Source organism: Equus quagga, chromosome 1, assembly GCF_021613505.1.
Source record: "Equus quagga isolate Etosha38 chromosome 1, UCLA_HA_Equagga_1.0, whole genome shotgun sequence".
Taxonomy (NCBI): domain Eukaryota; kingdom Metazoa; phylum Chordata; class Mammalia; order Perissodactyla; family Equidae; genus Equus; species Equus quagga.
In genome coordinates this window covers 70,651,635-70,665,096 of record NC_060267.1, presented here as the reverse complement: position 1 = coordinate 70,665,096, position 13,462 = coordinate 70,651,635, and the positions used below count along the sequence as shown (strand labels likewise).

General features: G+C 42.6%; 1 protein-coding gene across 12 annotated transcripts in view; it reads right to left on the bottom strand.

Moving 5' to 3' along the window:
* Positions 1 to 271: 271 nt before the first annotated feature.
* ZNF462 (zinc finger protein 462) overlaps positions 272 to 13,462 on the bottom strand; it is a 140,066-nt gene continuing 126,875 nt past the window's right edge. For 10 of the 12 annotated variants that reach the window (XM_046638528.1, XM_046638483.1, XM_046638557.1 and 7 more), the window contains 3 exons: positions 8,884 to 9,016; positions 4,127 to 4,250; positions 272 to 3,003 (listed from right to left, as the gene is read on the bottom strand). In XM_046638528.1, the coding sequence (XP_046494484.1) occupies positions 2,796 to 3,003; positions 4,127 to 4,250; positions 8,884 to 9,016 (465 nt within the window). In that variant the 3' untranslated portion in view covers positions 272 to 2,795. Of the gene's footprint in view, positions 3,004 to 3,677; positions 3,823 to 4,126; positions 4,251 to 8,883; positions 9,017 to 13,462 lie in introns of all 12 variants that reach the window. The other 2 variants (XR_006885102.1, XR_006885109.1) reach the window with 2 other exon arrangements.

The window sequence follows — 13,462 nt, the reverse complement described above, 5'->3', positions numbered from 1 at the left end:
AGATATTCCCTCCATAAAGTTCTCCCGGTTGGTGATAAATATCGGATGCAGAAATATTAACATTTTAAAATCTCAGCTCACCTTATCTTAACTTCACCTTTGTTTTCCACACCTGTATAGATTCAGTGGCCTGAAATCTCTCTTACGTACACGCATTGAGAGGCAATGCTATATTATTTCTACAGTTCATATCTGTAGCCATATCTGTAAATGATCTACAACAGATACACATAGACACATGTGAAAAAAATTCTTTATTAATTTCTCACATTTCATTACAAAATGTATGTTGCAAACAACTTGAATAACCTACTTGTGTGTTTTTTGTTGTTTTTTTAAACCCTTGGCTTCAAGAACTCAGAATCTCCCTATCTTTTATCAAGTATTGGGAAACACTGATTATTGGAGTCAATAGGTTATCATTTTGTTATTTATTTTCTTCTCTCAAGCTCTGAAAAAAAAGTCCTCTGTATAAATTAAACAAAAAAAAGTTGTAAATTCTATGTCATTACAGTCAACAGAATTATAATAATGCATTCAAAATGTGCGGCCACAAAATATCAGGTATATGTTCGAAAAAAGAAAAAAATGACATTCTAGCCTTGTTAAAAGGATAATGGTCCCATATTTTTATTAACAGGTTAGCAAAACAAAATCCAATGGATTACAATATTTACATGTTATTTGAAAAATAAAGTAGTGATAAAAGCATGTCACAATTATTTTCTTTTTTTTTCTTTTTTCTTTCTTTTTTTTTCTCTTTTTTTTGTTTGTTTTTGGTAACCATTACGAACACCCAATCCAGGTATGGAACTGTTTAATACATTTGAAATGAGGCCAATTAAAAACAAATATGGACACAAAATGAATCTTTGTTTAGATAGTTCACACTTTCCCCATTTTCTGGTTTCCACATGATGGCCCCCATCCCTAAAAAAAAAAAAATTAAATTAAAACAAACTCCCTACAAATAAAAAGTCTTAACAGCAAGAAAATAAAAGAAGAACATGCTTTTCAAGTAAGCACTTATTCCACAAATGCAATATCTTTCCATGGATTTTATTTGAAGCTGTGTGGGACACTGTCATCTCAGCAATTCCCCTTTCCCTTTCTTCCCTCCCCCCCCCCCAACCCTTCCAAGTAAAAAAAAAAAACAAAACATGAAAACCAAAGGACTCACACACGCACAAATCCACAGACACACACACACACATCCAAGCGCACGCACACACAGGCTTCTAAAACCTAGGCTTCAAGGAAAGTTCTTTTCTACTTTTTGGAACGAAACCCTTTGTTCACAATCAGAACATATTATAGATGTAGACTTAGGGTAGTCTAAGCTGCTCCCTCCTGAAAAAGCTAATAAGGGGAAACAGGGCAGCTGGCAGCTAGATTGAAAAAAAAAAAAAGTAGTTCTCCAGGCTCCTTGTAGGATATAAGTATTTCTTGTCCACTCTCACCAAAGGGATGGGATTCTAGCACATCCCCTTGTCCCCCAAAATAAATGAGACCCCCCCCAAACACAAGGCAAACAAAAAAGAACACAGATTTTAAAACCACACACAAAAGCCAGCCCATCCTAACAGAAATTATTTGTGTGAGACGGAGAATGTGTAAATTGGACAAGCATCAAAAGGGTGGAGAGGACTTCCTTGTCTGGCCCACAAGCTGCATAGCTGTGCCGAAAAGTTTGGTTCTTTAGTTAAATTAAAAAAAAAAAAAGAAAATTAACTTCTTTGTTATTTCCATGTTTAAAATAAAAACATTCCTATTCACAAAAAAAACGAAATCTCCCTTGCCCCCAAATTAAAACACAAGAACAACACACACACAAAAAACAATTTATATGAAAAACTGAATTGTGCTGTGTTTGTAACACTCAAATTGATAGAAAATAAACGTGTGGCAAACAAAACTCCACAGTCACCTTAAAATTAGCTCACATGAATCTATCAAATTCTAAATTATAGTTGAACACTAATAAACAGCTTACCTGGAGTAAAGGATGACAATTCACAAACAGTTATCTAATAATTAAAGTCTGTTTCTTTTTTTTGTTTTGTTTTTTACTAAAATAATTAAAAAAATCACAGTATTTTAAGAAATAAAACCCACATGGGGATTTTAAGCACAATTTGTGTTCCTTTCTTTAAAACTCTTTTTTTTTCTCCATTCACCATCTTGCCCAGCAGTTCTCTACATTTAACCACAAGGACGGCAGGTAGTACTGACAAATGCAGAGAATTTCCCTTGGTTAAGTTTGAGGTACTAGGAAACAGGTGACTGTTTTATGCAAAGCAGTTTTTTGTTTTCTGTTTTTGTTTTTTTTGTTTTTTGTTTTTTCCCAAAGCGGCTGCAGTTAGGTCTTGAAAAAAGCTTAAGGTATTAAAACTAGAAAAACGCACCGAAAGTTGTGCGTCAAAAAGTTGTTCCCCTAAGAGAAGTCTTTACCGTCACGGAGCTTCGTTTCCACATTCTGTCCAAGACCGCCACAGAGCACAATGTGTGCATGGCACGTGCTTCCGTATTCCGCGACAAGTGACAACTTCCATGATGAAGATCCGGAAGAAAAGACGTAGTGATGGAAAAGGAGCCACATATTCCAACCATTTAAATAACTTTAATTTACATACTCATTCACACAGGTACCAGTGCTTTGAAAATAGATTGTTCAGTCCTAAAAAGCAGCTTTGTTCTGTCTTCTCTTCTCTGTCCCCCCCTTCTCAGCCCCAGCTGGCCCTCCCACTTTTTCATCACGGTTCAAGTAAGGTTTGATTAAGAATTTCACCAAATGCTTATTCGTTTTTGGCCTCTGCATTCTCCAGGAGAGATTTGTCAGCAGCTACTACACAGATGGCTACTGTTTCATTCTTTAGGGAAAAGTCTATTCCGATTGCCTCGTCATCTTCTTTCTCCTCTAGGGAGGGCATCTTAATACTGTCCTCCATGTTCTCTTTCAGGTGGATTTCATCTCTGCTCACCTGCTTGGTGTCATTCAACGCCCTGCAAAAACATTGATGGTAGAGACAGATGAGTATATATTTTTTCCTAATTAAACAAAAAAGACACACATCCTTACTTCCCTGACCATAAAAAGGCCTTAGGGTTTCCTTTGAACAAATGCCATGGAGGTAGGACTAAATTCTGAGTGATTTATCTTTGCAACGTGTTATATTTAGGTCATGTATTTCTGGTATCTTATTAAAGATCTGAACCTACAAAAATATCCATTATTATACTACGTTTTGATTATACCATGCTTTGTTTCCAGAATAACCTAATTGTTTTATGGTCCCTCCTCTACTGGGTCATAAGTCATAAGTGGTAATAGCAAGAATTATTTTATGCTCAAACTCACCAGCAGGAGCTGGAAGCCTGGCGATGGGCTATATGTATTAAGACTAAAAGAGCAACTCAAGTATTAGTAATTTAATGAACAGGTCCAGAAAGAAATCATGGAAACAAACAAAAAGCAGAAACTGGAAGATGGAACCCATGTCTTGGGAAGCTTAGTTATATTCTCTGAAGTTTAATGTTTCAGGTTTCACGGACATTTTCTGCTGAAAGGACCAGCTCCTAGGTTCTCTCTGTGTCTGGCGGACTAAGAGTGCCGTGGGTACGGGATGATCTTATGCTCAAGGATCTTGTAAGTGTTTTGCAGGTATGCTCCCACCTACCTGGGAGGCAGGCAGAGCTGGCTCTGTCCCCGAGGCAGAGCATTGAAGGCACCAAGAGGTGCGTGGGAATGTTCAAGGCCACTCAGGGAATGAATCATCACAGAGGCAGGAACAGAAGCCCGATCTTTTGACCCCGGTCCACGCTCTATCGGAGAATGTCATGCTAATGAAAGCTGAAGGGACACTGGCTGGAGAAAGCTCTAAACTTCTACTCGAGTGGGCTTTGTCATTCATAAAGATGATTTTTCCTCACTTGACTCGTGTCTGGGTGACCATTTTAAAAACCAACAGAAAAGGAGAAACCTAGTTCCTGACAATTGCCTCTCCTCCCATGCCCGGAAATGTGACACAGAGGGGCCTATGCATTGTCACGGGAACCAAAAAAAGAACCTGGTCTGCCTGCCACCTTTCCCTCTGGGCAACGACGTTCTTGGGACGGACTGACTTACATGCCGTGTCTCAGCACGTGCCGTTCCCACTCAGAGCCCTGTGAAAACGCCCGTCCGCAAAATTCACACGGAAAACGCTTCTCGGTGTTAAGAGCAGCCCCACGGTCAGAAAATCTCATCAGATCTGTGAGGAGAGAGCAGACCTGTGTTACCTGTGTGCTGTGGGAGTAGGCAGAAGAGAGAAGTCAACATTCATTAAGACACCTCTTCTCCTCCTTCTACCTAGAAAGCCAACGGGAAAGCAATTTCCAGATTCCTTACTTTCTCCTTCCTGGTTTTCCAACTAAGGGTATTTCTTGGATAGCTCTCAAGAATTTTTCCTGGTTCCCAGGCTCAAGCATCCCCATTCCTCATCACCTCCCCAGTTGCTTCCATCACAAATAATCTGGGGCTTTCTTGCCTGAAGAACCCCTCTGTCCAGTCCCACAGTGTCTTGGCATTTTTTTTGTATCCAATCTCTTCCTTCCGTGATGCACTGTCAGTGCCTCACAGTGTAGCACCTATTCACTTTTTATTTGACACGGGTTTATCTTTCTCACTAAAAAGAACATAGGCTACTGAAAACACCAGGTCAGGTTATGTGTAGGAGACCTCAGAGTTTTGACTCGCTGTGAGTAAGGACAGGGGCTCACAACTTGTCATCTGTCATGGATATCAGAATCAACACCTCCCGGAGTGGCTACAAGCACTGAATGAGATCTACAAGCAGAGAACCTAGCATCAAAGTGAACCTGGACAACGGGGAGGCCAGTATGTGAGAGGGTGTCCTCAGCTAGGGAGGGATGCTGGCTGGCTGCCCGGCATCTCCTCCTCAATTGGTGATAGTCATGAATGTGGGGATATGCAGGCATTTCGGGAGAAGTCGGCTGCAAACATCAAATATTGACTGTCATCATTTTGTTTCCTCCACAGCGTTGGGCACATGTTAGGGATCTGATCAATGTGCATTGGCTGGTTCATTGTTTACAGGCCACTCCTCCTGGCAAACTGAAAGACGCGAGCTTGTATGGCCTTTGTGTTGTCCCAAGTTCCAAGCCCATATGTCCTTCATTACACCACAGAGGGCCAAATCTTCATGCGGGTAACAAACAGCAGGACCTAGACGGTTCTGCAGCCACGTTGCAAAGTGAGGGCAGCGCACAGGGAAATGTCGATCATCTCTACATTTCTGATCACTCTGCACCTGTACACACAAGATGTTACAGGAAGATGTCTCCTGGTTGAAACACTCCATCGAATAAAATCAGGACGACACTAACGGGATAGGTGTCTCTCCGCTGCCTTCATCTTCAGCACAAAAAGCTATGTGAATGGGGCCAGTTTGAACAAAAGATGAAACATTTTCTCACAAATTAAGAAGATCACCACACAAGCCATTAAAAATAATTGCACAGACTATCTTCCTTGATTCTTTTCATTGGAAATGAGACAGCACCATCTGCTCTGCGCATTAATTCCTTAGCAGGGATTATCTTGGGCAAGAAATCAACAGAATGCCTTCGTGACTCCTCCCAGCTGCATAATGAGAGGGGGTGGGGAGGATTCGGCTCGGGTTCATTTGGATTTCTTCATGCCTGATTTCTTTCCTTTCAAATTCCCCCCAGGGCTTCCTAGGCAGGACCCGCAGTGGGACCAGTCAGTCCTCTCTCCACTCCTCATGCTGGGAAAGGATGTTGAGAATGGGGTGGCTACAAGGATGTGAGCCCCCTGACCCGGGTGGGCCTGATTAAAGTCTACACTGCCAACGAGGGGCATGCTCCTGGCACGTCCGCTCTTACCCTTAGGAAACACGAAACCAGTCATCTACTCTTTCCAATGGCTCCTGCTGCTTCATCCTCAAAGGAGGAGACCAGTCATTACCTGTCACACATCAAATAGCTCTCCATCAGCCCTGAGGTGGCACCTCCCGCTCTCTACTCCCTGAAGACGGAACGTCTGGCAAAAACACCCTGAGGCTATTGTAGGCCGTTTCTTCTTCTTGGCAAGAATATACCTCGATGGTGGAAAATTGATTCAAAGGAGATGAGACAAAGCAGGCTGTTCTTTCAAGGATCGGCAAGGGGGCCAGGAAGGGTCAGCGTTGTAATTTCCATTAACGTTACTAGAAGTTGCTCATGTCAGCACCCCTCCTCCGAGGGAGGAATCCACGCTTCTCCACCCCAGGGCTTTTTTTCTCATGTGGTTAAGGCTCATGAATGTGGACGCTGCAAGTTCCAGGAGGAAGCGATCAGACACCAGGAAGTTCTTTTCAGCCAAACCGAGCTGGTCTGACGCCACCGTGCCCACGGGGAGGGGGCAAGCAAGAAAATTTGCCTGGTGTGTCCCACACATCTAACTGCCATCTTTTTTCTTCTAATTTCCTACGCTTTTATTTTGGAGGAGTCAGAGGGCAGGGAAGGAGAAAAAGGGGTTCTGGCCTCTGCAATGCTTATAACCTCTAAAACCACGTGTGCTCAGCTTTCGAGATGAAAAAGTCATAATATGCAATGAAGAATCATTTCTTTCCTGAGAGGAATGTCAGGCCATGGAGCATCACGCAGCAGAAGGAGACTCTGTCCCCTCTGTCAGGAGTGTCCCCTTCCAGAGACCGCTGGGAACAGCACATAGCCATTAAAGCATTCACTAAGCACCTACTTGTGCAATGTTAAAAAAAAAAAAAATTTAAAAACCGTGCTTCTCAGATCACAGCGTTTTCTTTGTAAGAAATGGATCATTACGGCCCCTCCTAAGAAAAGTTCCAACTTTACACGGTTAATCAACCTATATGGTGAGGATGTTTTCTTTGTCCATTTATTTTTCAGGCTGACCACGGGCATGGGGGTTTCGAAGAGCTGGTATGCCTTGGCCGGCAGTGTCTGCTGTCATCTTGGCTGGGACTTCAGGGGTCACACGCGACCCCCACTTTGCAAACCCATGGTCTCCTGCTATGGCGTCATGGTGGGGATGGGGATGGGGGTAGAAGTGTGAACACGTCAGGAAAAAGCACAGGGAGAACCTCAGAGGGAAATGGCCACCACCTAGGTTTTCTTAGGCTTGCCCACTGAGCAAGCAGGAAAAAGAAAGCTATTCTGCAAAAGGGCCCCTTAGATGCAAGGCTCCCTTCAGTGAAGACCATCCCGCTGCCCAAATGGCTGGGGAAACGGTACGCAGTGTAAAAGAAATCTTGCCTTTGGAGCCAGAAGACCTAAATTCAACCTCCAGAGTTTTGTTCTGCCTTTTGTTTTTTTTACTTTGAACGAGCTTTTAAATTTCCTCGGCCTTTATTTGTCCATTTGTAAAATGACAATAATACCACCTACACTGCAGGGTTATCGTTTAGTAGTGATTGCTGTGTTCTAGGAACTGGGCTAATGTCTTGTACATTATCTCATTTAAGCTTCACACAACCCTAGAAGGCAGGTGATATTATTATTATTGTTATGGATGATGTATGCACAAGGAGATAAAAGAATTTACCCAAAGTCATGTAGCTAGTAAGTAGCGAACTGGGAGCCAAATCAGGCAGGCCAACTGCAGAACCCTCTCCATTGCATAAGATTAAAGAAAAAGTTATACATTGGGGCCAGCCCCGTGGCTCAGTGGTTAAGTTCGTGTGCTCTGCTGTGGTGGCCCAGGGTTTCACTGGTTTGGATCCTGGGTGCAGACATGGTACCGCTCATCAGGCCATGCTGAGGCGGCGTTCCACATGCCACAACTAGAAGGACCCACAACTAAAATATACAACTATGTACTGGGGGGATTTGGGGGAGCAGAAGCAAAAGAAAAAACAAAAGAAGACTGGCAACAGTTGTTAGCTCAGGTGCCAATCTTAAAAAAAAGAAAAAAGAAAAAGTTATATAAAAACAACCAGCACTGGGCCTGGCACATGACGATGCTCAAGAATGGCAACTAATCATCCTTCTCATCACTGTCATGAAATCTATAATGTTTATTTCTCATGTTTATGTTATCCATGTGCTTTTGATAAATCTGCGGTAACTAAAGTAACATATCCCAATCAACAGTCTTAAAGGCACTGTCCGGGGATTTCCACAACATTCTGTGTTGAACAACATAGGAAACCAACTCTAGATCACGTAAATGTATGTCTATAACTAAATACACTTTTGAAAAACTTTATTTTGAAAATAATTATATAGACGCAGGGGAAGTTGGAAAAATTGTGCAAAAATCCCATGAAGCCTTCCCCAGGGTCCCTGTACACTCACGGTTGAATGAAAGCTGTTGGTTTCTCTTTCCCTCTTTACAAAGCAAGAACGCAGCAGCAGGGGGGTTAAGAAGAGAGCCAAGCAGAGGGACGTAAGGAGAGGGACTGGGGCTCAAGTTCTTCGTGGCCTCCCCGACACCTCAGCGGTGTATGTCCCAACAGCAACAATTTTAAGTAAGCATTCAATGGGAAGTTCATTTACATTCCTCAATAGCTTTACAATGTCACCTATCTTGCTGTCTGTCCGTCTTTATTCTGAAGATTCCCTAGACGCCAGTTTTCTTTAATTTAAACAAATCATCACCATATATTTTTAAACAAATAGATAGCTTAGAGCTAGAAAATGTCTGTTTTCCTTGGAGTTTCTATAGCCGGTAACAGTTTACAGAGACATGGCCCCTGACACGTTTCTGAAGCCAGTCTGTTCTGCTACTTAACTAAGAAGGATCGTTCCTTCTGTTCCCCCTACAATAACCTTCTGCCTGCCTTCTGTCTCACCATGGACGTGCTGGATGCCATCTGGGACTCAGAGGGCAGGGAGGAGACAAACCTCTGTCATCAGCCTTGCTGTTCATTTCTTCTTCCTTGTCCTCGTCTTCACTGCTGGAGCTCTCCATCTTCTCCTTCATCTGTTCCAGCTGATCCAAGTTAACCCGTCCAACCAGCTCAAAGTTACGGCTTACCTGAAAAAAGCCCAAACAGAGGATGGAACAGTGAACCACAGACGGAATGGGGGTCTTCCTAGGGGAGAGACCTTTCCAACCTCATTCTCCTCTGACTGTGATTTCAGAACCAGGACCAAAGAGCACAGGTGCCAAGAGGTCTTTTTCTTCACTATGCCTCTTTCAAGGTGGAGCCATCCTTTGCACCTGCATTCCGCCATTTTCATTGGAACTGTCAACATTGGACCTCCCTTACTAAACTTAGCAAAAAATATGAGCAACAGTCAACAGGAAATCAAAAGTATCATGAAGCCTTAGGTAGACAGTAGGTGTCCAATAAACAGTTTTTGAGTTGAATTGAAAGTGGGAATTTCTGTAAACTACCTAAGTTTCAAAGACCTCTGGAGGAGAAGAGCTCTGTAAGTGACCTGAAAACGAGCAGTAAGAGTCACAACATTTTTCTATCAACCTGGAGGGCTGTAGGCTGTCCCAACTTAGGCCAGATGACAAGTGTTCGATTCCTAACTCCAGTTTAAACAGAAGACAATGTCATTACCCTTGGTCTTACTACTATTTTTGAAGCTGACCACAGCCTATTTACCAAGGCTGAGATTACCTGAGAAAAATCTAGATGACTAGCCCCTAAAACACCCATTAAGAGTGTTAACTATGGCTGATTTTTATTTATATAAAATGTTGTTCGAATAATGTGGGAATCCAAACTCTCTGCAAAATATCCAAGGGAAATAAAAAGCCACGCTAAGAAAACTCTGTAATGATGTTCTGTTTGGGGTTCTCACATCAGTGGGAGCACAAAATTTTTACCCTCTTCATTAAGCTATTTTCAGAACCTCTTCAGCTGTATGCATAGAATTATCAACAATGACAGTTTAGCACAGGACTCAAGCCAACAAAATAACTCAAGCCAGTCAACAGCCAGGGGCTGCTCCTCTGTGGAGAGGGCTGTGCTCCCCATGTTGGGGGCAAGGGGAGGGGCCCCCAAAGAAGAATGAGAGCCAGTTTTGGTCTCCAGAGGCTCACAGTTTAGTTGAGGAGAGAAGACAGACATCAGTAATTAGATTCCAAGGCAGATTTCTATAGCTGCTACAGTAGAGATAGAAGGTAATGAAGGCACAGGAGAGGAAAGAGAGAATCTACAAGACAATTCTGAAATATTCTCTGGGACTAGACTGGAACAAAGATTTGCTGAGCACCACCAATTTCATATGCCTGGCAGATGGGACATCACCATCAACTGCAACAAATGCAAGAGAAAGAGACACAGTATCAGGGCCAAGAGACGGTCCTGTGACAAGGCTTAATATTGTCCCAACAGTGTCCTGGAGGAGGTACATAGCATTTAAGAGGAGGAAGAAGACTCAGGAAAAAAGCTCTTTTAGAGTGAGAGAAATGATACACTGGTGTAACTATAACAACAAAATACACAAAATCAGTTGACCTTAAAAACTCAACATGACGATGGAAAAGATGTCTTTGTCAATCTCAGTGCCAAACACTCAGGGAAGGCAGATTCTTGCTTTGCTCACTAAAAAATTTTAAAAAAATGAGTGGACTACGGTGAAAAGGAGGAGGAGGAAGTCAGTTCAGCATCTTTAGTTCTCCTTCGGCCCCTCTAAGAGTTCACGGTCAATCTCCGAGACGGTTGCTTGTAGCACCTTCCTAACTGGGTACTCATCTACCATGTCTCACTCCTACAGACCTCAGAGTATCCTTGGTTTCTATTTTCATCACGTAAAAGCAAAGATGGAGAGTGCCAGGAGCATGAGCTTTGAAGTCAGACAGACCTGAGTTCAGGTTCAAGGTTTGCATTAACTACGAGGCCCTGGGCAAGTTACTCAACATAAATGTCCTCAACGTCCTCATTTGTAAAAGGGGGTCAGACAGTACCTGAAACCCATAGTTCCCCAACATGTAGCTTCCTTCCCCTTTCTGGGAATGTGGGCTTTTCCAATTTGGGCTTTTGGAAACGGATATAACAAGCCTTGTAAATGCATATTTATAAAGTTATGTTTAGCTACAAAGTCTACATTTTAACCAAATAGCACTTATGACAAATATTTGAATAAATTTTTCTGGGTTGCCAGTTTTTTCAGAAAAGGGGGCAAGATTCCCATTTGCCTAATTTTGAAATATGTGTGAAGAAACATTTTTAAATGACCAGTACTTAAAAAGCAGCCTTTTCTGGGGCTGGCCCCGTGGCCGAGTGGTTAGGTTCCCACGCTCCGCTGCAGGCGGCCCAGTGTTTCGTTGGTTCGAATCCTGGGCGCGGACACGGCACTGCTCATCAAACCACGCTGAGGTGGCGTCCCACATGCCGCAACTAGAAGGACTCACAACAAAGAATATACAACTGTGTACTGGGGGGCTTTGGGGAGAAAAAGGAAAGAAATAAAATCTTTAAAAAAAAAAAAAAGCAGCCTTTTCTGACCATCTTCTCCCACTTCCCACCTTTAGCCAGGGCAACTGTAGGTTTGCATATGGGGCATGACGAGTGGGCAGTGGCCAGGAAACAAAAGTAATGAAATCAAGAAAGCCAAAAAAGAACGCTCAAATATCTTCTTTAATCCGGTGGTTTGCGTTCATTCATTCAGCAAGGACTTCATTCATTCATTCAAGAAGGACTTCGTTCATTCATTCATTCAACAAGGACTCCCTGAGGGCCTGCTGTGTGCCAGGCAGACCCTGTGCTAGGTATTGGAGCCTCTGTTTCTCAAGGAACTCAAGGTGACAGAAGGAGATCTGTTACCAACCAATGTTATTTTTTCCTTTTCCTCCCAGGATATTTTTTTGGGGGTGGGGGGTAAGGTTTGTATTTGTCCATCTTCCCATCACCTTCATTCCTTTACTAGAAATCTGTTAACATTTTGGATTCTGCACAATTTTAAAAGACTACATGACATTTTCATGGTGTGATGCTCATTCGGGGCTGACCCAGGATTTCCTTGTCCTGAAGATTTCCAAAATCTTTGCTATGCAATTAAAAGATAAAAGTAAAAACTAAAATTTTTGCTATGTAATTAGAAGATTTAAAATAAAAACTCTTTATCGTGTTGGGTCCTTACTATACTTTAAATCCTCTAATCAGCCATCCAATATTAATCTCAATACAAAAGGAAGATTCCGTGCTACACCAGCTCTCACCTGGATTATTGCAGGCCCCCTCCCTCCCTCCTTCCTTCCATTCGTGCCCCTTCTTGCTTCTTTTCTCCAGTGGAGCCTGAGCGACTTTTAAAAAAATTTAAATCTGTTCATGTCATCTCTGCCTGCCCTGAGGATAAAAACCCCAATTTCTTAGTGTGGTTTACATGGCCGACTATCATCTTATCCTGGCCCACTTCCTCCAGACTGGCTCCCCTTTGCTCCCACCACCCTGACCTTACTGAGATTCCTGGAATACGCCATGCTCTCGACCTTGTGCCTCTCCCTGAACGTGCCATTTCCTCTGTCTGAAATTCCCCTGAGCCTGCCTCCTTCACGTCTTCCAGCCTCACTTCAATGTCACAGGGGGACCTTCTCTCAACGTCTCAGTTACGTCCTCTGGCTCTATGCTTCCACAGCACCCTCCACTCCCCTTTTAGAACTCATTGCACTCAGAGATTCATTGTTCATGGCCTGCCTCCCCTCCTTCCCCCCGAACTGCAAACTCTGCGAGGACAGACACTGCATCTTAGTCACAGCCGGATCTCCACTGGCCAGGGCCATGTCCAGATCAGAGGGGGTGTGCTTCTCACCTCCTGGCTACTGGCTGTCTTCATTTTAATTTAACATATTTTTCTTTCCTAGAAACGTTCACAAAGAAAAATTGGAAAGTAGAAAAAACTCATTTAAAGTCCAACTACCTATACATAATAACTGTTAATGAGTTATTCTATTTCTGTATTCCTGTTCTCTACGCATAGACTATTTACACTGCTATAATCATATTAAAACTATGAGCATGTATCCTGTTTTTTTATGCCTGGCTCGGCATAGGTATCATTTTTAATCACTATATAATATTTCATCAAGTGGATATATTATAGTTTACTGGAGTCTTCCCATACGAGTTTATCTTCTGTTATTTCCGGCTTTCCACTATTAAAAATGCAGTAATAGGCCTTATTGTATACAAACCTTTTTTTACGTTTAGTTTTAATTTTATAGGCTAAATTTCCAGAGGTGAAATTACAAGTTCAAAGTTAAAGGGTGCGGGCTTTATAAAAGTTCCAATATATTTCCATGTTGGCTTCTGAAATGATCACGCCAGTAAGTTACTTTCTGGACCTCGTGACCGGTGGGTATCTAACCAACTTCTTAATGGGGCAGAGGACATACTGAGGGAAATTCACTTTTTTCTCTGGAGATGAGAAGCAGTTTATGACCTTGTTTCCCCAAAGGCCCACAACAGAGGGAGAAAGAGCAAAGCTAAGAGTTTGAGATTTACAACCTGGCTCCTTGCAGCCTTTT